Consider the following 22,949-nt stretch of genomic DNA (forward strand, 5'->3'; position numbering starts at 1 on the left):
TTCAACTTTTCCATCTCTTGTTTTTTATGATCTTTCTGAAGTCTTTATCAAGTGTAGTAGGAAAGCTTTTGTATACATATATATATAAATGCATTATATATGTATTAGGAAAATAATTAATTTTTCCTAAAAAATTATGACATTTTGATTCCACTAGACTATGAGTAGAATGTTAGATTTCTAATTAAAAAATAGATATGAAACAAAGGTTTACTGTATAGCATAGGGAACTATAGTCAATCTTATATTTCACCATCACTGAAGTCTGAAAAATTCCCACTTTAACATTTAACATCTTTTCTGTACAAAAGTTGCACATGCTAAGACACACTGGGTTCTTTAACAGGACATCTAATACAGTTTAGAAAACTTCTCTGATCACTCCCATCACCTTCCCATGCACTGACATCACACACACTACCCACTAATTTTTGCCTGAACTATTTCAAGTTTCCCAACTTTTAACTTCCAACTTACCTGACCTATCCTCTATACTGTACCAACTGCCTTTCTAAAATTGGTACCTGATTAGATCTTTCAACATAAATGCATTCAGTAAGCACTTACAAATCAAAGCATAGTGAAGATAACATGGCATACGAGAACCTTCATGACCTGGCCCATCTGCCTCTTGGGTTCAGCTTCTCCAACTCCCTGTTTCCACACTGACCACCTTAATACTGCAAACGCACTATGCTACTCCCTACCTACAGCCTAGAATTCCCTTTTCCCCTCTGATCAGTTGCTGACCTCTCACTGATCTTTCCAGACTCATCTTTCTATAAACACTCATAACCACTTATCTTTTGCCCTGAAAACAGAGCATTTCCTCAATATCTCTAGCTTTTATGTAGTTTTAATAGCTATAGCAACTGTGTTTGCTTACCTGATCAAAATTTGCCCTGTTAAACTCTCTGTCCAGCGGTTTAAAAAAATAATTTACTTATGCTGACTGAATTTGACATTGCTGAAAAAATTCTCAAAACGTTACATTTCACTTAACTCGATGTATTTTGAATAACATGTTCTGACTGGTAAGATTCAAATTCTCTGGGTTTAGAAGAGGGGAAAAAAAAATCCACTTTTCAAACGATGAAAGCTTAGGTAAATTTACACTGTGGGAAGAAAATATCTCAAAGACAAGGCATTGAGGAAAAGTATACCATGAAAAATATATACTTTTTGATTCTTTTTTAATACTTAGGCATTACATTCCGTATCAAATTTTACCAACATGCTGTTGCTCTATAAATTCATTATTTATTTTATACCATAATTTGATTTTTCTGTTCCATGCTAAAAAGCCCACTATTCCATAATTAGTTTTAGCATACAGTACCTGGAATATAAAAAAATTAACTCAATGTTGGCAAATCTCCCCCACTGACACGTAGGAGAACAATTACAGAAACATCTAGTGGTTAATTTTCTTAAGCTAATGAGCAAAAGAAAAGCCCCAATACATTGGCATTTTTCCTTAACAGGTTCATCACTACATTCATCAGAAATAAACCTATTTGCTGCTGTACTATAGAGCAGTTTGCCAAATGCCTACCTTTAAGAGTTAGGTCAACTTCTAAGAAAACTGTACGGAAACATTCAGTTGTTGACAAAAATTTAATATTAAAATTACTCAAAGTTAAGTTATTATTTAGGAATAAAACATGTATTAATCACCCATAAGAACAATTTTTATTTTAATAAATAACAGTGGGCTTACCAAAGGGTAGAGATTTTAATGTGTCAAGTTTTATGCATATTGGTAATAAACCTTAAGGAGGTGAAACCAACTATTCCATATACCCCATTTGGCCCTAAAAATAAAACTATAATATTTTAATAATAAAACTTAAAAAAATATTTCCCAAAAGAAAATAATTCACTCCTTGACCATGCTTATTTATTCAGAGTACCAGCAATTTCAGTTAATATTAAGTGCTTCATTTTTCCTGCCAAGTCTGATGTTGCACAGGGAATATACACATTTTCATATCACAATATCATCAATATCTCAGGCAATAATATTGTGAATGTAACTGGTTTATAACAAACAAAGTCAAAAATCAATGCTACTATTCATGGCAAACAGAAACAAAAGTAAATTTGAGAGAATGTTTTCTTTTGTTTCCAGTACTGATTTTAGTTGGACTTCAAATAAAGATTCATAAACTCTCCTGAAATAACCTCTATCTCTGGCCATAAATCCACAGTATAAATATGGTGAATAAAGCTAAACTATAAGAGCTAACTATATACTGAATAATCAAAATAATCAATTATAACAACTAATACTGTTCTGGAAGACCAATCTAATGAAAAAAGTATCATTAGATATGGCAGGAAAATACAGACAAATCTGTACAATCTAACATCTATAAACAGTAAAATCAAAACATCCAACTTCCTTATAGAAAGTGTTTTATCTATGTAATTATAAATGTTTAAGGAACTCTTGCATTTTATAAACACAAGATGGGCTCACTTTGATGATACCAATTTTAAGATTTATAAAAATGTTTAAAAAAATCTTTCCACAAAAGTTTATACAGTTTAAAGCTATACACCAATCTATAAATCTCAGAAAATGGGGGAGAAAAAAACAAAACCTTTATAAGATCACATGTATAAAACAAGAAATGAAATGTGATTTTATTTAAGGCAATACTGGGCTACTTCACAAATCACCACCTCAAATATTTACACTGCTCCACACTACTAGTTTCTATCACATTCACAAAGGATTTTTTTTTTTTAATACCAAATGTTTAAAATCTTTGATGTAGGAAATCCTTTATTCACATTCCCATTATATTTCATGGAATCATAGTAACTATATCCAATTGAAAGCTTTGAAAAAAAAAATTGTAGCTATAGGAAATTGCTAAAGAATCTGCTTTAATTTCACATGTATACCACCCAAAAAAATCCTGGAAGGTAAATTTACAAAGCAGAGCAAGTTGCTGATATAATGTGCCTACTCTGTGAAAAGTACATTTTTTTGGGAGATCATCTTATAAATAAATGTTTTATGTAAAAAAAAATCAATGAACTATGGCAGAGTTTCTAGTTTTTAGTTCAAAAAATTCTTAATTTAAAACAATAAAAGAACAGTTTTAAAAACTTGATCACTTGGTTAAAAATTAAAATTCCAAATATAAACGTGTCATTTAATAGTTTAGACTTACACACTGCTGGTGGCAGCAAATGATTTACAATAATAAATATATACAAAAAAAGGTATCTACAAAGAGTACTGTTACACATGAGCAGTGACCTGGTGAGACAAATCAATCACACAGATAACTCAGTTTAGTTCATGAAAAGGGCAACTGGCTGATAGAAATTTGAGGTTTAGCTCAACTATTTACAGTAACTAAAGTATGGATTCTGTTCCTCAAGTCCCATAGGGATAAAAAAAAGTTTTACATGACAAAACGTCATGTTTTTTTTTTTTTTTTTCTTTTTTGGCCAGGTTAATTCACGTCAGCAACAACAAAAAATAACGAAAAGGTTTCACAATTTTAGCATGCTTGATGGCTTCCTATTTAAAATAAAACTGTAAATAATGTATTTATAGCACATCAGTTATCAGTACTGCCCTCTCCCTGTGGCTTTGCCCATACTGATGTCTTTCATAACAGACACATCTGGATCATTTGAACGTACTTCAAGTTTTTTCAGACTGACGGTAGGTTTCATTTCCTGAAGCTGCTTTAAGACAAGCTCAGTGCAATCTTTCAGAGTCTTGTCTAAAACAATTTTTACATTATCACTGCACTGAAGCTGTGTTGGATTGGCAAACTGTACAAAAGTTTCACTTTCTTTACAAGAACATATATGATTTCCACTAGTCACAGCAGTCTTGTCGACATTTTTTCTTGAATTTGAATGGGATCCTTTTTTACTCCCACTATTGGGATGATCTTTGTCGGTATTTTTCTTCTGTTTCACTGCAGACTCCTCCAGGAATTTGAGAAATGATACCTCAAATCCCATTGGTTTAAATGAGCTCCAGTCAAAAGACGCAGGGTGCTCCTCAGTGGTTTGAATTGCAACAGCAGTTTCTTCTTCCTTATGTATACTACTTAATTCAACTGCTGGTGCTGGTTCGGCTTTTTCAACTTTTCTCTTTTTATTTTGGGAGACATTTTTTTCTTTATTAACTCTCTTCAAATTACTTGCTTTTAGTTTTTCTGACTGGCAGGGGTTATTTTCCTTAAAATCATTACTTACATTTGAAGAGGTCTGAGGCTGGGTCTCCACACTTGTGTTGTCTTCATTTATTAATTTGGTAATAAATAATTCTGTTAGTTCATCCACTTCATCTTTTTCATTTTTTACAACTTCCTTCTGTGGAACTACAGCTGTTCTTGCATTATCATTGCTCTCTGATACACTTGTGTCAGAATCCTTCACACCACTCTTTTCAACCTCTTGCTCAGAAGCTTCCTTTAATTGTGAGCTGCAACACCGTTTGAAGACAATGAGGAGATTGCGGTGTTGTGATGTAAATGCCTTCGATAATTTATGGCATTTATAATGTCTGATTATATTGCTTTCACTTGTAACAACCGACGTACACCCCTTTATCATACATGGATACTGGGTGACAAATCTGCTCGTACACTCAGACAAGGCATCGTTTCTAGCCTTTATAGAATATACATGCTTTCCACGTTTCAGCGAGTAAGGCTTATTTTCTTCAATCTGCACAATCTTTGCAGTCTTGTTTTCCAAATTATTTTTTTTCTTTCGTTTGGTCTTAGGCATTTTGACTCCTTCCCTTCCAGATCTGTATTTTGTTCCCCGGTGTTTAGACTTAGTCTTTTCTTGGTTTGCTTTGCTTGATATATTTTCCTGACCAGGTGTTAATCTTCGTGGCCGAATGAGATGAGCTTTATGTTTGTCATTATGCTTATTAAAAATGTGTCGGAGGAGATTAGACCGGGTTGCATATATTCGGTCACAGCCTTCACAGTCGCACTTGTATATGCCATCTTCTTCAGTTTTACTTCCCCTGGCCCCGATTCCATGGTCTGCCTCAAGATGAACAACATAGTTCAAATATGTGGTAAATGAAGATTTACACTCTGACTGATCACATGGAAATTTCCCTACATCCACAGAAGCGGTCATACTTTCAATTTCTTCAGGCGACATCTCGTGAAGCTTCATGTAGTGTTGTATTAGGCCAGTAATTGCTTGGAAAATTCGAGAACAGTCACTCACCTGACATCGAAATTCTTTCACAGTTTGCTTCGTTTCAATTTCTTCACTCTCTTTACCAGCTTCACTCTCCTCTTCAACCTCTGCAGAAAATGCAGGTAGATCTGATTTGTGCACAGCCTGGTAATGCAGAATTAAGTTCTGCTGTATTGTGAAAGCGGCAAAGCAACCCTGATGAACACAGCGATAAGGTCTGTAGGGACTGTATCTTGTGGGAAACTCAGGAGACTGAGAAACTGGCTTCTTGCGTTTCCTCTCCTCCTTTTCTTTTTTATGTCTCCTAACTTTCCGTCCTTTGGTTTGCACATTTGTGAGAGGATTTGTATTACACTGTTCTGAAGTAATTGCAATCACTTGAGAAGAACTTTCCGTTTTTTCAGGACTTTTTTTTTCTAGAAGTTGTTTTTCTGGGATCACCGCTATATTACTGAGGGTATTTTCTTTCATTGCTCCCAATTCTAAAGCAGGCTGGAATTCCCTTTTATTTTCCTCTGTCAGAGCTAGCTGTCTTTTCACTTGTGTAATTCGTGGGGCTGATGAATTTTCACTCTGAGACTTTCTTCCATAAGGTCTTTTTATTTTTAATTTGACCATTTCTTCTGTTGTAAAATGATGTACCAACTGACAGTGTGCCCGAAGATTAGAATTTCTTGTAAATGTCTTCGTACATGTAGGTACTACACATTTAAATGGAGCAAATTTCAACTGATTCTTCTTAATTTCAAGAATCATCTCTGGAGTGTACTGATGAATTTTACCATAGTGCTTAAACAGCGCATCTTTTGTCATAGCACTGTAATTACAGCCTTGGTTTTGACACACAAAGGGTTTATTAACTCTGTCATTAAACTGAATGTTGCTTATAATTTCAGAAATTGGCTGAACAACTGTGACATTTGGAATTGATTTCACAGGAGTGGGAGTCAGTGTCACTGATGTATTTATCAGTACACACTGGGGTGCTGGAGTGGACAGGTCATTTTCTAATTTTAATTTCTGTAAGCCTTCTAAAATCTCCTGTATTTGATCCTCCTTATGTAATACTTCAGACTGAGGAATGTTACTTTTTGTTGGCATGACACCTATGAAGGAGGAAAACTGAGACGACTCAGATAACTTGTTATTTTGTACAGTGTTTACTGAAGGAAGCTGAATGTTATAATTTATTTGAGCATTCTGTGATGTTTCACCAATACCCTGAGATCCATTTTTTACCTCAAGTATCTGAGAATTCATAGCACTTTTAATAATTTCAAGAGTCTTTTCAAAGTTTTGTATGACATTGTCTTCAGAGATCTGCAAGTCAGAATTTATTGAAGGTGTGCATGAATTCAAAGCCATCATTTGGGAATCACCATTTTCAGTTTTTAATGTTAAAGGAGCTAACACTGTATGGGACTCAAGACTGGTTTTGAAGTTTTCTTTCACATCAGTCATAAACAACTGATTGTCAACATTATTTAATTTTTGTGTTAGATTTTCCACCAAACCCTGAGGTTCACAATTGGGAATTACAGTGGAATGAAGGTTAGTAGTTGGTATTTCAATACTCTTTGCTATAAGTCCCATTGCTGTTAAGTCACTCGTTACCAAGTTTTGGGGAGTATTAGGGGCAATTAGTGGAGGAGTAACTTTCTTTCTTCTCTTAGAAGCACTGTTTCCCTTCTTATTTAAATGACTAGACCTTGTGTTCTGAGGACCACTTATAACTGAAACACGAGAACTGCTACTGGTAAAATTTTGTGATGGCCCGCTAGAATTAGGGAATGAACTAGAACACAAACCATTTTCAACAGTCTTTAGTAGTAAGTCGTTTGTTGGAAAAACAGGCAAACTGCTGCATTCCTCAATGGAGGAAGTTTTGGGGTTTGGTGTCCCATTCTGGTCTGTCAACACGGGGCTTGGGTGGCACACTGTCTGCAGCAGGGTTGGCACAGGTGGATTTGGCATCACTGTTGTGTTTACTTGTGCTGTGTCAGAGACACAACCTGTGGGGACGTGAGAGAGCACATCGGCACCCTCAAATGTACTGGGAATGCCAGCAGTTTCCAAAGCCTGTTTAATGATTTCGCTCCCCTCTTGACTAACACTTGTATTAAAGCTAGTCACAGCAGTCCGAGGAAATGTATTTGGTAAAAATGTTGAGGAGCGGTTTTCGGCAGCAAGAAGTTGCAGGAATGCTGGATCTTTAAAACATGCTTCTGCACTGAATGTAGACTGTTGTGGCTGCTGCAAGTTCACGGCATTTGTGGAGAGAATCATGCTGGCAAGAAGAGAAGGCTGCCCATTATTCTGTAGAAGTTCTTGAGCAATTTCTGCTCCATCCAGTGGTTTACAGTAAGATCGCTTAGACAAGTGTCCACCCAGAGATCTGGGGTTAGTGAAAGCCCTGTAACACCTGCTACAGATAAATTTCCCATCTCTGATGATTGCCGGCCATTTAGCCCTTTTGTTGTGCTTAGGTTTTCTTTCCTTCCCATTTGGGCCCCGCCCGCGGTCTTTTTTCACTTTTTCTGGTCCAGGCTGTTGGGCACCAGTGCCACTGAAGTCATTTGCAACACTGACTTGTGAAGGAAAAACTGCATTCTCACCATTCCCTCCCTTTAGAAAGGAGGAATTGGCATTTCCTTCGATCTGTGAAGAAAAATGACTTGTATTATTTTCCAGTTGGGAGAAAACAGAGTTAGTCCCACTGTCTGCTGGTGAAGGGAAGAGAGACACTGAGCTGCTTTCTGCAGGTAACGGAAGGAAAGGATCTGAGCCGCTGTCGATATTCAAAGGCAAAACCGTTTTGGTTAGGTCTTCCATTTGTGCTGGCAAGGTGGTGCTAGATAAAGTCTCCATCTGGGAACATAACAGACCACCACCTTGTTCGTTTTTATCCTGAGAAGGTATACTTGGATTTATGACACTTTCCACCGAGGGCAACAGTGGAGCTGACACACTCGCTAGATGAGCTGGGAAAATGGATGATGAGACATGCTGCAACTGAGGAGAACAGGCAGGAGTCCCACTGGCTTTGGTCTGTGGTGTAAAAAACGCATTATTAGAGCTGCTCACCTGCGATGGCAAAAAATAAACAAACTTTCCATTATTTGGTGTATTTAAATTGTTAGCTTTCTGGCCCCTTTTGCTTTTGCGCTGCATTTTGAATGCTGCATACTGGTCGGGGTGTGCTGTCTTCATGTGTTTCCCAATACTCTGTGAAGAGTTGTAGGTTCGAGTACATCCCTCAACCTGGCAACTGAATTTCTGAACTGGCGCTTTTGGAGGCACTGATGGAGTTCCTAAAGAATTACTGAGGCTGGGCTGTGGTGGAACAAATGTGATACTTTCCAGCGTCTTCAGAGGTAAATTATAAAGACTGGATGACGTTTTAACATTACCTCCACATTCAAACTTGGGAGTTGGCAAACTGTTCTGAAACCCTGCCTGGTTTTGCACAGAAAAGGTCATCAGGTTGCTCACTTGTCTTTCTAAGTTTTGTGTGGTCATGCCGTCTATCTTGAGGGCTTCTGAGGCCACTAAAGAATTCTGAGTAATCTGGGTTTCATTAAAACAATCCTGTTCCTTTCTCTCTTGGAAATCCGTGTGACACAAATCATTATAAGCATTTTCAACTGGTATATGTAAGTTTGTGACCAGTGATTCACCAGTGCTTTCCACAGTCGAGTTTTCTTGCTTTCCAAAGTTCTCCTCGATCCCCTGATTGAGGGACACCTTAATGGACACGGCTACTTCACTGGCCTGAAGCAGAGGAGTAGGAGCAGCGTTTCCCAAACCATTTGGCAGTGGTCCATCAGCCTGCCCAAGCTCCGAAGCAGAAATCTGGTCTTGCTTGGTCACAGGTGATTCTGCCTTGCTTTTATCCCAAGCACCACTTCTATCAGCTGGGATGGTGTTTTCAGCACTATTTTCTGAAGGAAGCATGGATCTTTCCTTCTCAGCATTCCCTTCTGTACTCTGATTTACTCTGGAAGGCTGAACAGAATCTCTGGCTGAATTAAGTTGGTCTTCAGGAGGCAGCACTTCTTCAGGCTTATTGTGATCTTCCAGATGCTTTTCAAGCTCACTCTGAGAACGGTAAACTTTACCACAACCTGTGAACTTACACGTGTAGGTATTATAATGCTGTGCTTCATGGTCATACAGTAAATAAGCTTCTGAAAAAATTCGACCACATTTAGGAAACATGCACTTTGCTCTAAAGACTTGATGTTCCTTTCGGTGGGTTAAGAGCTCCGCATAGCTGTTAAAACCAGCCTTACACTTCATTTGTATACAGATGTATGGTTTACTGCCACAGTGCATTTGTAAGTGATCATTGAGATGAGTAACACTTACAAAATGCCGCCTACAGTACTGGCAAATAACTTTTTTGCTTTGCATTTCAAGAAAGCGCTTGGCATCTTCATTATCCTTATGTCCCTTTACGTGAGCAATTAAATTTTTAAAGTACTTAAAGCCCTTTTTACAAAAAGTGACAGGACAATTGAACTCATTAACAGGTACTGGTTTCTGGACTGGGATCACCTCTGGCTCGTAAGATTTGTCTTTGTCGTCAGTTTCATCATCTGAGCCGTCATTGTCATTAAACACTATGAAATCTGTGGAATAGAGACTGTTCTTCTTGATCGGCCGCTGCTCCTGCTTGGCCACAGCATTTGTCTTCTGATTCTCGTTGGTAGCTGTGATCTTAGGAGGCCTTCCCAACCTTCTTAATGGTTTCATAGCTGCCAGTCTCTCTTTACTTGATTGTTTAACATGCAACGTGACGTGAGGGACAAAAGTTTCTTTAGAATTAAAGTTCTTTGCACATATGGGGCAACTGTAAATCCCATCTTTGTAATGCTTTTGAGCATGTCGTACTATTCGATGACCAAGGAACTCTTTGTCACATAGCACACAATACTGCATGTAGGCTTGCCAATTCCTGAACCGAGCTGATATAAATCCCCTCTCTCTTAACTGTTTTATCTCTCTCTTTTTCTGCTTTTCATCACAAATGTCTCTAAGGCCAGAATTAGCACCAATTCCACCATTCACAGAAGTGTCTTTACTATCTTCCTGGTAGTCTGCTACTTTCTCATAAACCTCACTGTCATTTAATTCATCTATTGAAGACACAATGGATGCTTCTTCTCCCATTAATGCCAGACACTGTCGTTTTAAAGTTTTCCAATCCCAGAATTCTGGATCAAAGGGCCACTGAGTTTTCAATACAAGTAAGAGCTCACAGCGTAGAGAATTTGGTATTGGAAGATTCTCTTCATCATATTTCTGGTCTGGCTGGTTATACAACATTTCCACAGCATAATATGCATCTACTGTAGGCTCAATAAGAAATTCACTCAGTTGACAAGCACGTTTAACTTCCAGATCATCAGGCAACAAGCATGAAATGGTCTTGCAGATAGATATTTTCACTTCAGTGTTTTCTGTAGATTCCAGGCGAAGAGCTTTTACACACAGCTCTATACAAGTGGCAAGTCCAGCTCCTTCAGTCTGTGAACAAGCAAGCAAGAAATGTTACCTTAATTTACACTCATCAATGCAGATTTGTGAATTTAGTAATTTTAAAACTGAGGTTTGTTTTCTCAGATTTTGCAATAGACCATCTATGAAGATAACCCCTCCCAAGCATCGTGGCTGTGGTGTGTGTGTGTGAAATGAGCTGTAGAGAATAGCAAAAAACATAAACATTGGTAGCTAAGACATGAGTATAAAATCATGTAATGGCCCAGCAAATTTGGAAGTTATTTAACTTCTCTGATCTTTTATATCACAATATAAAATAAGAGATCAAAACAGCACTTAAACTTAATCAAACTGCTGTGAACGTTAATAGATATCATGGATCTAAAGTATCACGTCTGGCACATAGTAAGTGATCAAGAAACATCATTAACTTTATCGCAAATTTCATTTCCTAAGTTTGTATTTACAATCCTTCTGAAAACAACAACCCTCTTAGTTCAGTTATAAAACTGAGAATGTCCCCATATTCCTAACTCATTAGCAATGAAAAGAGATTCTCACATTTGAGAATAAAGTTCTTTTTTTAATACTGGGAATCCTAATTTGATCATAAAGTGAAGTGAAGTGAAAGTTGCTCAGTCATGTCCTTTGCGACCCCATGGACTATACAGTCCATGGAATTCTCCAGGCCAGGATACTGGATGCAGTGGGTAGCCTTTCCCTTCTCCAGGGGAGCTTCCCAACCCAGGGACTGAACCCAGGTCTCCTGCATTGCAAGAGGATTCTTTACCAGCTGAGCCACGAGGGAAGCCCAAAATTGAATGCCAAATAACCTACCTCATGACTGGAACATCCTAAGAATAAGGAATAGCAGAAGACACAACAAACCTTTTATCCTTTTGAATTAGCATCTTGAACTATTATGATAATATAGCAGTAACACAGGTAAGAGTCATTTGAAAAATATATGAAGAGATAAAAATGGGTTTTAAAAGGCTAAAAGAGAACAAACAATTGAAAAATAAGCCAGTCACAAGATGTGGCCACATCCAGGGTAATGAAATATGTGTGCTTCAGACCAAAGGGCAAGGAAGTCAAAAGAAGTTCAAAAGAGCTGAAAGGATTTGTATTTTCACAGGTTAAGAAAACAAAATATTTTACTGAAAGGGAAGCTTAGATTTGTGGGCCAAAAGGAGAGTGAGCGAAACAGGCTGAGAAACTGAACTGGCCATCTTAATGATGTAAATCAATTTGAAACCTTAACAAATAAGGCCAACAAAACAGTATCAAAATTTTTGTTCTTGTGAGTTTTTTATCATTCTGTGTATGTGTGACTGATGATTAAGTTTACAGGTAATATTCAATTCATAAACTGGTTATATGACAACTATCTTTAGAGTTGAGTAGAGATTGAGGTAGGTGAACAGTGTCAGAACTGAGTTAAATTATAGAACACTGAACTGGTGTCTGGAGAATCAGAGGAGTACTTAGTGTAGGAAAAAAATCACACACGTGGTGCTCAGAAGCACTTAGTGAGTAGCGAACAGAGGAGAAAACAGTTTTTTTCTTTAAACTACTTTTCATGCTTTTTTGGTTACTAGGAACTTTGACCAACACTACTTGAGAGTCTAATAGGTAAATGGGTTAGAGGGCCCTCTTCTTTCTTCACTCAGCACCTACTCTATACCAGAGACTCTGCTAAGCCATGTGCTCTTTCCCTCTCAGGAGTCTTGATATTCCACTATTAGAGAAAGACACATTACAAAGCAACTGGTAATGTGTCTTGGCAAAAATGAGGTCCTTAAGGGTAGGGCTTTATTTTTTCAACTCTTTGTCTGCAGGGGTCTAGGAAATAATAAATAAAATGATGAACTAAGTTATTCGCTCCATTTTCTTTACAGATCTCAATTACAGTTTAAGAAGGAAATAATTATTTTAAGTCATTATGTGAGTAGCTGGGCAATAATTCTCAACAACTCCTAGAGTTTTGAGGTACAAAGGGGAAAGGGGTACACCAGATAAACATTCCTGTTCTTTACTGTTCTTTCCTTTACTGTTCATCCCTGTTCTTTAATCCTGAAAATGAAGAGAAGTTATTTCAGGAGAAAAAAAAAAGCAAAAGATACATGTAAGATTTACTGACCAAATATAGATCTTAAAAGATCAAAGACAGTAAGAATGTCTGCCGGACCCTACTTTCAAAAATAAAATTATACATACAAATACTTCATGTCATGCTACATCCTAGCTTTCAAGGATCCCTAAGACCTGTTTGGCATCCCATCCCACACAGTGGTAGCACCTTTGGAAACTGTGTTTTGTGTACTTTTAAAGTGGAAACCAAATGCATTCCTACAAGGATTACTATTACAAAAGAAATTAGTTTTGTAAAAGCTGGATTCTGATTTTTGCTAGTAAATGAATGGAAACACATATGCAATCTGTTATCACTTCCCTTTAGAATTTTGTCTAATGTACTGTTTAATCCATCTATTGTTTTCATGTCTATGATTATGTTTTTGTATTTCTAAAAGTTCTTTTGACTCTTTTTAAAAATCTGCCTGGTCATTTTATAGGACCTCTCTCTCTTTTTCATACTTTCATTCCTTATTTTATATCTTTAAATATATGTATTTTATAGATTTATCAGACTGTATTTAAAGAATTAAGCAAATGACTCCATCATTCTGTCTACTGAAATTCATTCATGTTGGATTGTTTTGTATGCTTAATAGATATTGATGATTAAATTATGTCTTTAAATATATGTAATTTATATACTTTTTATCCTTTAAAAAGTTTAATCCTACTGTTAGTTCTCTCCTCAAAAACTGCCCATGGATGACATTTTCATTGTAAATCTTGATGGTGAACCTATCTTGAGAAGAACTTTATCAAAGAATCATGTATTGAAGGTATGTTCCTCCAAAGTAGTTCTTCAATTTGCTTCTGCCAGGGATACTAGGCATTTACCAGCCCAGGACTTCACGCTTACCTTTTCAAATATTATTTACGTAGGGGAGCAAACTCTACCACCCCAAAATGTGTCTCTTTGACAGGAGGATTATTTTAGGCTGATTGTTTAAGAAACAGAAGACTAAGAAGGTTTTTCTTGTTACCCCCCAAAACTCCTCTTTATCAACTAAAAGAATTTAGAAAAAGGGCCTGTTCCTGTAACAGAGCTATCCCAGATGTATCTGCAAAGAACATGGGTTGGGCATGGTAGAGGAGACTCTACAGGGCCTGGAGATCAGAGTCCACTGTGTCCCCTTGTCTCTGCAGGACCCAACAAGCACTTGCTTTTCCATTTCCATGTGAACTGCCTCCTTTTGCTCTGAAGGCCCAAACCGCTACTCCCAACATCCTCTCTTTGTCTTTAACTGAAAGTGGTATTTAAGGTGAGGATTTTGGCCATTTTGGCGAGCTTCTTAGTTTTCCTGGGCTTCTCCTATGTATATCTGTTATTAAACTTTTGCTTGGTGTTCTCCTGTTAATCTGCCCCATGTCTGTTTAATTCTTAGAACAACCAACATAACTAAGAAGGAAATGAAGAGGAAAAGGTCTTCTTCCCTGACACTCACTTGATGTGGGGATTCCTGGTTATAGTGTAGGGTAAATGTGGACCCTAAATCTGTGTGAGGGCAGACCTATGGTTACAATTTATTAGGGAAAATATTTTCCTTCTCTGACCCATAGTCCAGATGGACACGTACAAGGTTCCTGACCATCATCTGTGTTCAAGTAATATTTTCCTAGTTCACTTTGCCATGAAATTGTAGTATTTTACAAGTTAGTGGAGAGGAGGTGGGGGACATGGAACTCAGTTCTAAATCTCCAACTTAAAAGGGCCCAAGATTCTATCTCTTATCCCTGTGTGGATATAAAAGTTCAAACCCCTTAGCCGCTCCAAGTTCTAACACACCCCACTCCCCAGCAGGTTAAGAGAACCCTAGCCTCAGCTCAAAGTTTCTACTCCAGTTTTTAGATTCTTCTTTTTGAGCCTAGGGAATTCTCTACTATTCTTGTAATTAAGCTGCTAAGCACTAAGAACAATGGTTTATTTCATCAAGTATTTCTTGGTCTTTTGTAGAAGAAGGAATTTTAGATACTGTAGTCTGCCAGATGGCAAGCAAAGGAAGCTGTATTTCTTTTTACACTTTCTAAATTTACACAGAACCAAATTATCAAAACAGCGTAACACCTAGAAGAAAAACCGTGGAATGATAAAATATGAGTATTATGTATACATTGCTTGTCTTTGGGCTAAGAGCAAGCCCCTGGCTCTTATTTGCATTTTTAAGTTTCTCTGTATCAAGTAAAATTAAGGACTAATAAGAAAATCAATGTTCAAAGCATTAAATGAAATAAAAGTCACTGGAAGTCCACATATTAAATGTGTAATTTACATATCTGAAATTAAGATACCTTGATCATTCTTACCTCTGAATTAATAACTTTAATCAGGAAGAAAATGTGATATACTGTCTTGGTTAACAAAGAAAGTTGACGACACCTTTCTAGGTACACTTGAATAGATGGTTCTACTCTCTGCTGTAATTTACTCCAAAAGAGAGTGAGTTCCCTAAAAAGAAAAAAAAAGTAAAAAAGTAAGTTGGAGGTGCAATGTAAAATCATGAACTTAGTCTAGTAATTACATTTGAAATTAAAACTAGTTTCAGATTCTAAAGCTATATGTGGAATGAGGTTTAAAAGAAAAAGACTCTCAATTTTCTAGAGACTTATTAAATAAAATCAAGATATGATTTATCATTTTATTAAGATTTTTCAATCTCAAAGAAGCACTCACTACCTTTTACTAGGAAAGCACCTGACATTTAAATAAGATACATACCTGACATTTAACCAAGATACACACACCACATCTGAACTTTAAAAGTAATAAGAAATGCAAAATACATGTGTATATATAAAATGCATCAATGGCAAAATGATTTTTAAAAAGCATTTAATTTTTATCTTCTAATAATTTATTATTAGATAATGTTAAGAATCAATGATGACATAGAACCCAGAAGAAAATAACTGCTCTGTGCTACCACAGTTAGAAAATAACCCTACTGAACTGAGAAATTTTCCACCTTTTTACCTATCATCCTATTTCTCTCTGTCCTCCACAGTTAACTTCCACACAAATCTTTGCTACTTCAAGTATTCTCCATACAGGCCTTTCCAATTAGCTCCTCAGTTTCCAGTCCTAGAAACTTTGCCCTTTTCACCATCCACTTGAATAACCCGCTCATCTACTGGATTTTAACCTGCATACTGAGGACTTCAAAATCTGTCTCTCTAGTTTTGACCACTTTTACCTCTTTAGTTTTTTCTAAGAATTCCCCACTTTGATCTCTCCTGAAACCTGAAAGTTAATACATGAAAAGGATAATTAACATTCTTTTTGGTTCACTGCCCTTCTAATTTAACACATCATTATTACTGACCCTATCTATCAGTCTCTTCAAACATTTCTCTCACCTCACCCCATATCCACAGGAAACTTTCCTAACTTCCCAGCTGAACTACTTACAGGCTTTCTAGTTGATTTTTCTATCTCAACTCAATTCCCTGTACTGCCACTTCCTACCATGAGCTCACCCTCACAATTCAGGTAAATATTCTTAAATTTCAGAATGTTGTACACTAAATTTTCTTTTGTGTTTCCACAATACAAGCACAACACTGAAGACTAATAATACAGTCGACTGACCAGATAAATCGCCAGTTTGAGCTAACACCAACTTAAGACAGCTGATCTTAAGTTTTTTGATTTAACTGAAGTAATTATCCCTGCTATCTGTATCCTCCCCAAAGATGATATATTTAACAGGTTTGCACACTAGGGAATGTACCATATGAAGAAATGTGTATTGAAGAATTTAGTGAAGTATTAATAGAATGACACCTCGTAAGTGGGTAAATTAACTGTATTTCTACACATTAATGACTAGCACCTAGTTATGCATTAATAGCAAAAAGTATGCAATATGCAAAAGAACAATACATACATTAAATTAAAGGTGCCTTACATAGCCGAAAACATTTTTATTGTAGCATTAAATAAAATAAGCCCTTCTTTCATCTTCCAAAATTTAAAATTTTCCTAATTATAACTCATCATTATATGATCATTACTGGTATACTAAGGAATTGTGTGGTCTCTTAATATAAAAAATTTTTAAAGTTATAATATGAACTACTCGATAATCAGTTTACACAGCATACAGTATCTGAAAATAAGCTTTTTTGTCTTGGTAACACTAAAAAGACTTTTAAAAATATGTTCTTAAGGTATCTGCACAACCTATCTGTAATCTTATTTAACAACCTTCTCTTTTCAAAAGAAAATCAACTCACCAAGCACAGTACATATCTCCCTGTTGAAGCTGACGTGATAAAAATGCAGTACATAAGACAAGAGCACTTTTTTCATCACCCTCAGATTCTAAGTTACAGATCATTTCTAGGGCATCTTTGCAATCAACTTCTGAAATCTACAGAGAAAGGATACAGAAATATGCCATAAAATGGTTTTATGTTAGAATATATAGTAATATACTTTACAATTTTTATTAATATGTACAGATCATTTTCTTTGGCAAAACCTCATTAACTCATAAATTAGCAATTCATAATTTGTCATGACTGGGCTACTGTTTAAAAAAATAATCTTTATTCAAGTCAGAGAACCAATGATTTTCAAGACCTTTACAACTATTCATTTATATGTAAATAACTAATGCTAATTATAAGCAACCTCTACCCATTAAATCAGGTCTATAATACTGAAAAAGAAAAGCTGCTACTTGTATTTTTTCCCCTTTATCCAGTAATTTAAAAAGCATTAGAATGAACAAAAAGACAAACATTTACTGGATATAGACTAAAAAACAAAGTGTCTATTCATCAGAGGGAATAAAATAAAACATGAAACATTTTATGTAGCTATACCACTTTTAAATGAAGCTCACCTCAGTTTTCTATAAATCTCCATTATTTTTCTTTTCATATATATTCATTCCATCTCAAAGCTTGTCAAGTCATGCATGCATAAGTATAACCTAGATGAAGGCAACTTGCTTCATTTAATTATGCACTTACATCTATTGCTTATTTTTTAAAAATTAAAATTTATTATCTCTACTACAATGATTTACTACATAAAACAATCAGAATTTACGTATGATCTCTAAAAGTATTTGCTTTAAGATAAAGATGTGACAAAGAGCATACAATCCCAAATCACTGGTGTTCCACAGAATTAACATGGTACAACTGTCAAGTGGCAAAAAGAATTGAAGATCAATACAAACCATTAGCACCCATGTACCACAGAGCTAACTATACATCTCTCTGTTAATCTCTGTGTCTCCTCATTAATTTCTGAGTACAGGAAAAGTGTGTGTGTTTGTGTGTGTCTGTGTGTAAAATGTAAGGTGTTTAGAATTAAACAAGTGTGTGAATGGAAATGGGGTAATCCTGAGGTTTGATCTTTGACAACAAGGATAAAGACTGCAAGGGGACAGATTCAGAAGTTCCATTTTACACAGTAAATCAAGCTAGAAAACACTAAGACCCAACTCTGAATCTATGTGTTTAACAACAATCACTTCTTAAAGTAAATATGAAGTTAGTATAAGAGTTATGACTAAAACCCAAATCCTGGAATTCCTTGGCACAGTACTTTTTCCATTATTCCTGTGTCTGCCTCTTTTGTATAGATCTTTATCTATAAGGAACCCTATGTAAACAAACACAAAAAGGGCTGAACAATATATATTTATACAATTAGTATTTTCAAATACCTACAATAAGTTAAATGTATTGTTAGACATCTTATACATGTATATAATTATTAATCATAATTTTTCTACTAGATAGGTATTAGTAACATTTTATACATTAAGATGTCAGTAATAATAACAAATAGCAGCTACTCTACTATTCATTTATTTGTGTCAGTTTCTTCAGGAACAGCATTGCTAAACCAACACAATGGCTTGCCTGGTAAATACTATTACTATTTTTTTTTTTTTTTAACTAATACTCTTTCTTTTTAGAGACAAGGCTTAGAGAATTAAGTTACTTGCTCAAAGCTGCGTGCTTAATCAGCAGTCAAGATTTCAACCCAGATCTAGCTTCAGAGTCTGTGCTTTTTCTAGACTTCTACACAAGCATATTGCATAAGCACATTGAGGGTCTTCATTGATCAATGCTGATTTTACAAGTTCAATTTTAAAAAATTCGTACATCATGAAAGTCTAATTTATTTTGAATCAAATTTTCATGTGTTTTAAAAACCTAAGGTGTTCTTACTGAATGGTTAGATAATGCAAAATGTAATAAATTAGTTTTTCCAAGGATATTATCTGTATTAGCTTACACTTAATAATAAAACATGTATCCATGTAAAATATAAAAACAACAAAAGTACTATAAACAAACAACAACAAATAACTATAAATCCACAAATACATAACATACTAACTGAAACATCTGCTATATTTAATTACACACTTTTTATTGGTATGCTATGGAAGCAATTTTTACTATGCACTATTCGATAGCCTTTATTTCCCTAATATAGATACTCCACTTGAAAAAAAAGATAGGACACTACAGAGAAAATGAAACCTAATCAATGGCTGAATTAAAACTGTGCAAGTGAAACATAGGTCAACTTTAGTCATCAATGAGCAAGAACTATTTTTCATAATCCAAGGCAGCATAAAGTAAGGACTATCAATATATTACCAATATAGGGACTATTTATGTGTTACAAATATCTACTCTGTATTGCTTTGAAAAAATGACCAAAAATTTAACACTAGAAAATTTAAAAATATGAATAAAACACTTAAAAGTCAATTAGCATGATCTGTTTGTTAAAGATATACTTTTCTAAATCCCTTTGTAAAGTGTAAAAATTATTTCAAAACTGCAAATAATGACTTTTATGTTTTAATATGGCTTTCTGCCAGATACTCAAAATATACAGAACACTTCATATTTCACATACATTCACCAAGTGCACTTTTAAAATGTATGGGCTTGAACACATTTCAGGAGAAGCTTTTTGCTTATCAAAATAAAACTGCTTTCCTCCATCCAGAAAAGGACTTAAATGGTAAACCTGTTACACTAAAATAATTAGCTACTGTTTGTTTTTTTAAACTCTCAGAATAGCAAAATCTTAAGCTAGATTTAAAAGATAAATACTCTATAGTGTTAAGGAATAAAAAATTTCATATACTGTTTATGGGAGCATAACTCATATAATCTTTTTTTTTGGGGGGGGGGGATGGTAGCATGGCCCTATTTAAGATGTGTAGGTTCTCTGATTCAGCAATTCTACTTATAGAAATTTACCCCACCAGTGCACTCCCAAGAAGAATGAAAGGATCTATCAATAAGTACCAGGCAACAATTTAAATGTTCTCTAGTTTGACTAAAATATTAATTACAAACCTATACTATGGAATTATGCAGCCAGAAGAAGGAATGAGGTTGATTTATAAAGAAATGACATGGAAAGATGTCCATACTAAGAGCAGGAAAAGTGCCTAGCAGCCAGGATGTGTGCATGTTTAAAGTATGTTTCTATGTAAAAATATTAGAAATAAAAAAATTTCACATTTAATGATTACTTGGGTCAAATGGGAAATAACAGAGAGAGACAAAGTAGAAGATTTTACTTTTATGTTTATTTTGACAACAAAACCAATAGAAATACTGAATATAACATAAACACTTCTAACTTCATTTTTATATTGACACCAAGAACCCAGGCCAAAGCCCAGTCCTTCAAGAGAAGCCAGATAAACACTGGTCTCTCTCAGCCTCATTCCTCGGCCATCCACCAGGGCTAGCTGTTATTTCTATCACAGTGGAAGGGTCCTGAGAAATAGTCAATTCCTTGCTTACTGGCTCATCTGGACACAGACTATAGGTCCAGGTCATGGTTGACTCTTTCCAATATCTATTCCCACCTACTCTAAGGAATGGGTAAAAACCGCAAATGTTTACAAGAACCATATAGGTAAAGAAAATGTTTCTTGCCAGTCCAGGTTCGATGCACGATACTGGATGCTTGGGGCTGGTGCACTGGGACGACCCAGAGGGATGGAATGGGGAGGGAGGAGGGAGGAGGGTTCAGGATGGGGAACACATGTGTACCTGTGGCGGATTCATTTTGATATTTGGCAAATCTAATACAGTTATGTTAAGTTTAAAAATAAAATAAAATTTAAAAAAAAAAAAAAAGAAAATGTTTCAAGTGGGTCATGTGAGGGAGAGAGCATTCCTCTTTCGAAGGGGGCAATGTTTGGACAATTGCTCCAAAGTGATTACTTTCCCTGGGGCAGAAGTGATGACATAATTTACTTCACTTGGAACAATGAAGAGTCAGTTTCAACATGTTTCTAATAGAAAAATAAATGAATAATCAAACAATCTCTTAAGTGAAAAGGGATTTCTAACAAGAAATGTTGTTAGACTTACACATATCCTGTTCTGTTCTACAGTATGTGATCTAGTTTTGCTTCTGGGTGGGGAAACTGATTCTGTGTACTCTGCTTAAAGAACACGAAGTATCTTAATTCCACCTGCTTAAAATGAGAAGGAAAAAACAACTTCATATGACATCAGAGATACCCAGGGTCCTCAGAGAGACTTTTCCTGAGGATCTCCCACAGCAGGGTGGGCTGTTGTTACTTAACTCTGGATAATTAAACCAAGAGGGAATTTAGGTTCAGTGCTGCAAGATTTTTTTGACTACTCAGGATAGCTAGAAACAGAGACTTTCCTGGAGATAACAAATTCAGTCTTCAACTTCAAACAGGACTTTAGAAGTTACTGTAACCACCCTATCTTTAGACAGTTTCCTGCTAGAAGGTATGTTTCTAAGGACCCATGCTTTACTCACTTACAACCCCCTCGGTGTTTAGATGACACCTTTCATTTACTTAATAAAAATCTCCTGAAGGAAGGATGAGCAGATGGACAGACTTAATTAAGAGCTGGGACTGAACTGATAATAAAAACTTAAATGAAGATGAAAAATACACAGGATGCAATATCATAATAACTATTTAAGGACTAAAAAATGTCACACACATTTCAAAGGCTGTATCTCAAGAAACTTTATACATCTGCCAATAAATTGTCTACAAAGTTATTCTTGACTAATAAGAAAATTTCAATCCTCTATTTAGCTCCTATTAAACAGCAATGAAAAAGCCATTACCTGAGATAAAAGAGAAACACTAAAGACAAAAATAGCTAATATCCAAACTAATGATCTCCTAAGCCAGAGCCCTTGGCTCTACTTCATCCGGTCTAGAAACTGCATGCCATCACTCTTCCTAGGATCCTCATTATCCAAAACATACACAACAGGCTTCTCATCTTGGTCCAAGGCTATCATCTTCCTCTTTTCTATTCTCAAGAAAAATCACACAATCACCATTATAATTCCAACCTTTAACCTCATGTGGCCATTTAGCTTTCTGTTAGAGGTTATCTTTCTTCTGGATTCTGATTACAATCTCCATCTATTCAGGGGATCATGCACCCTCTGTTAATTGTCCTCTCTTTTATTTCAGCTTCTCCCTTTGCATATCCTAAAATCTGTCCCACAATCCCTTTGTTCTCCATTTGCTACTGCTCTGGAATCAAAGGATACTTATATTAGAGATAATAAGACATATATACACATCACTGTCCAATGTATTATAGTTTTATCTATTCTCTTTATATACATAATTCTGCTTTTTTGATCAACAACTTTCAATTCTCCTACCCTATCTTCAACTTCATTTTGGAATTATGAGTCCTCTAAGATGCAAAATTCCATTTGGATTACGATTCTACTTTTAGAAATCTGTAGTATAAAATACACAAATACAGGAATACTATGCTTTATGCCAACTAGAAGTGAAAAAAACACAATCACTTGTCTTACAAACAAAAACTAAACATGCAAATTTAAATTAAACTATGCAAATAAAAATATATATAGATAGATATAGAGATAGACATGTATACAGAGGGAGAGAGAGAAGAGTATACTTAGGGGGAAGACATACATTTTTTTAAGTTACTTAGTTGAAATTAAAGCCTGAACACTAATAAAAAATGCTAGCTAAATTAAGCTACCACCATCTTTCCGATAAAAAAGAGCCAATTTATTTAAAGTAGAAGCCAGGTGAAATGTTTACATATAATCCTGAAAG

At 35.6% G+C, this 22,949-nt stretch overlaps 1 protein-coding gene across 6 annotated transcripts in view; it reads right to left on the bottom strand.

Annotated features, from left to right (window-relative positions):
- ZNF292 (zinc finger protein 292) overlaps positions 1–22,949 on the bottom strand; it is a 111,400-nt gene that overhangs the window by 14,464 nt on the left and 73,987 nt on the right. For 5 of the 6 annotated variants that reach the window (XM_055535549.1, XM_055535548.1, XM_055535550.1 and 2 more), the window contains 3 exons: positions 17,074–17,210; positions 15,145–15,286; positions 887–10,731 (listed from right to left, as the gene is read on the bottom strand). In XM_055535549.1, the coding sequence (XP_055391524.1) occupies positions 3,589–10,731; positions 15,145–15,286; positions 17,074–17,210 (7,422 nt within the window). In that variant the 3' untranslated portion in view covers positions 887–3,588. Of the gene's footprint in view, positions 1–886; positions 10,732–15,144; positions 15,287–17,073; positions 17,211–17,687; positions 17,778–22,949 lie in introns of all 6 variants that reach the window. The other variant, XM_055535552.1, reaches the window with a different exon arrangement.

This window comes from Bubalus kerabau, chromosome 9, assembly GCF_029407905.1.
Source record: "Bubalus kerabau isolate K-KA32 ecotype Philippines breed swamp buffalo chromosome 9, PCC_UOA_SB_1v2, whole genome shotgun sequence".
Taxonomy (NCBI): domain Eukaryota; kingdom Metazoa; phylum Chordata; class Mammalia; order Artiodactyla; family Bovidae; genus Bubalus; species Bubalus kerabau.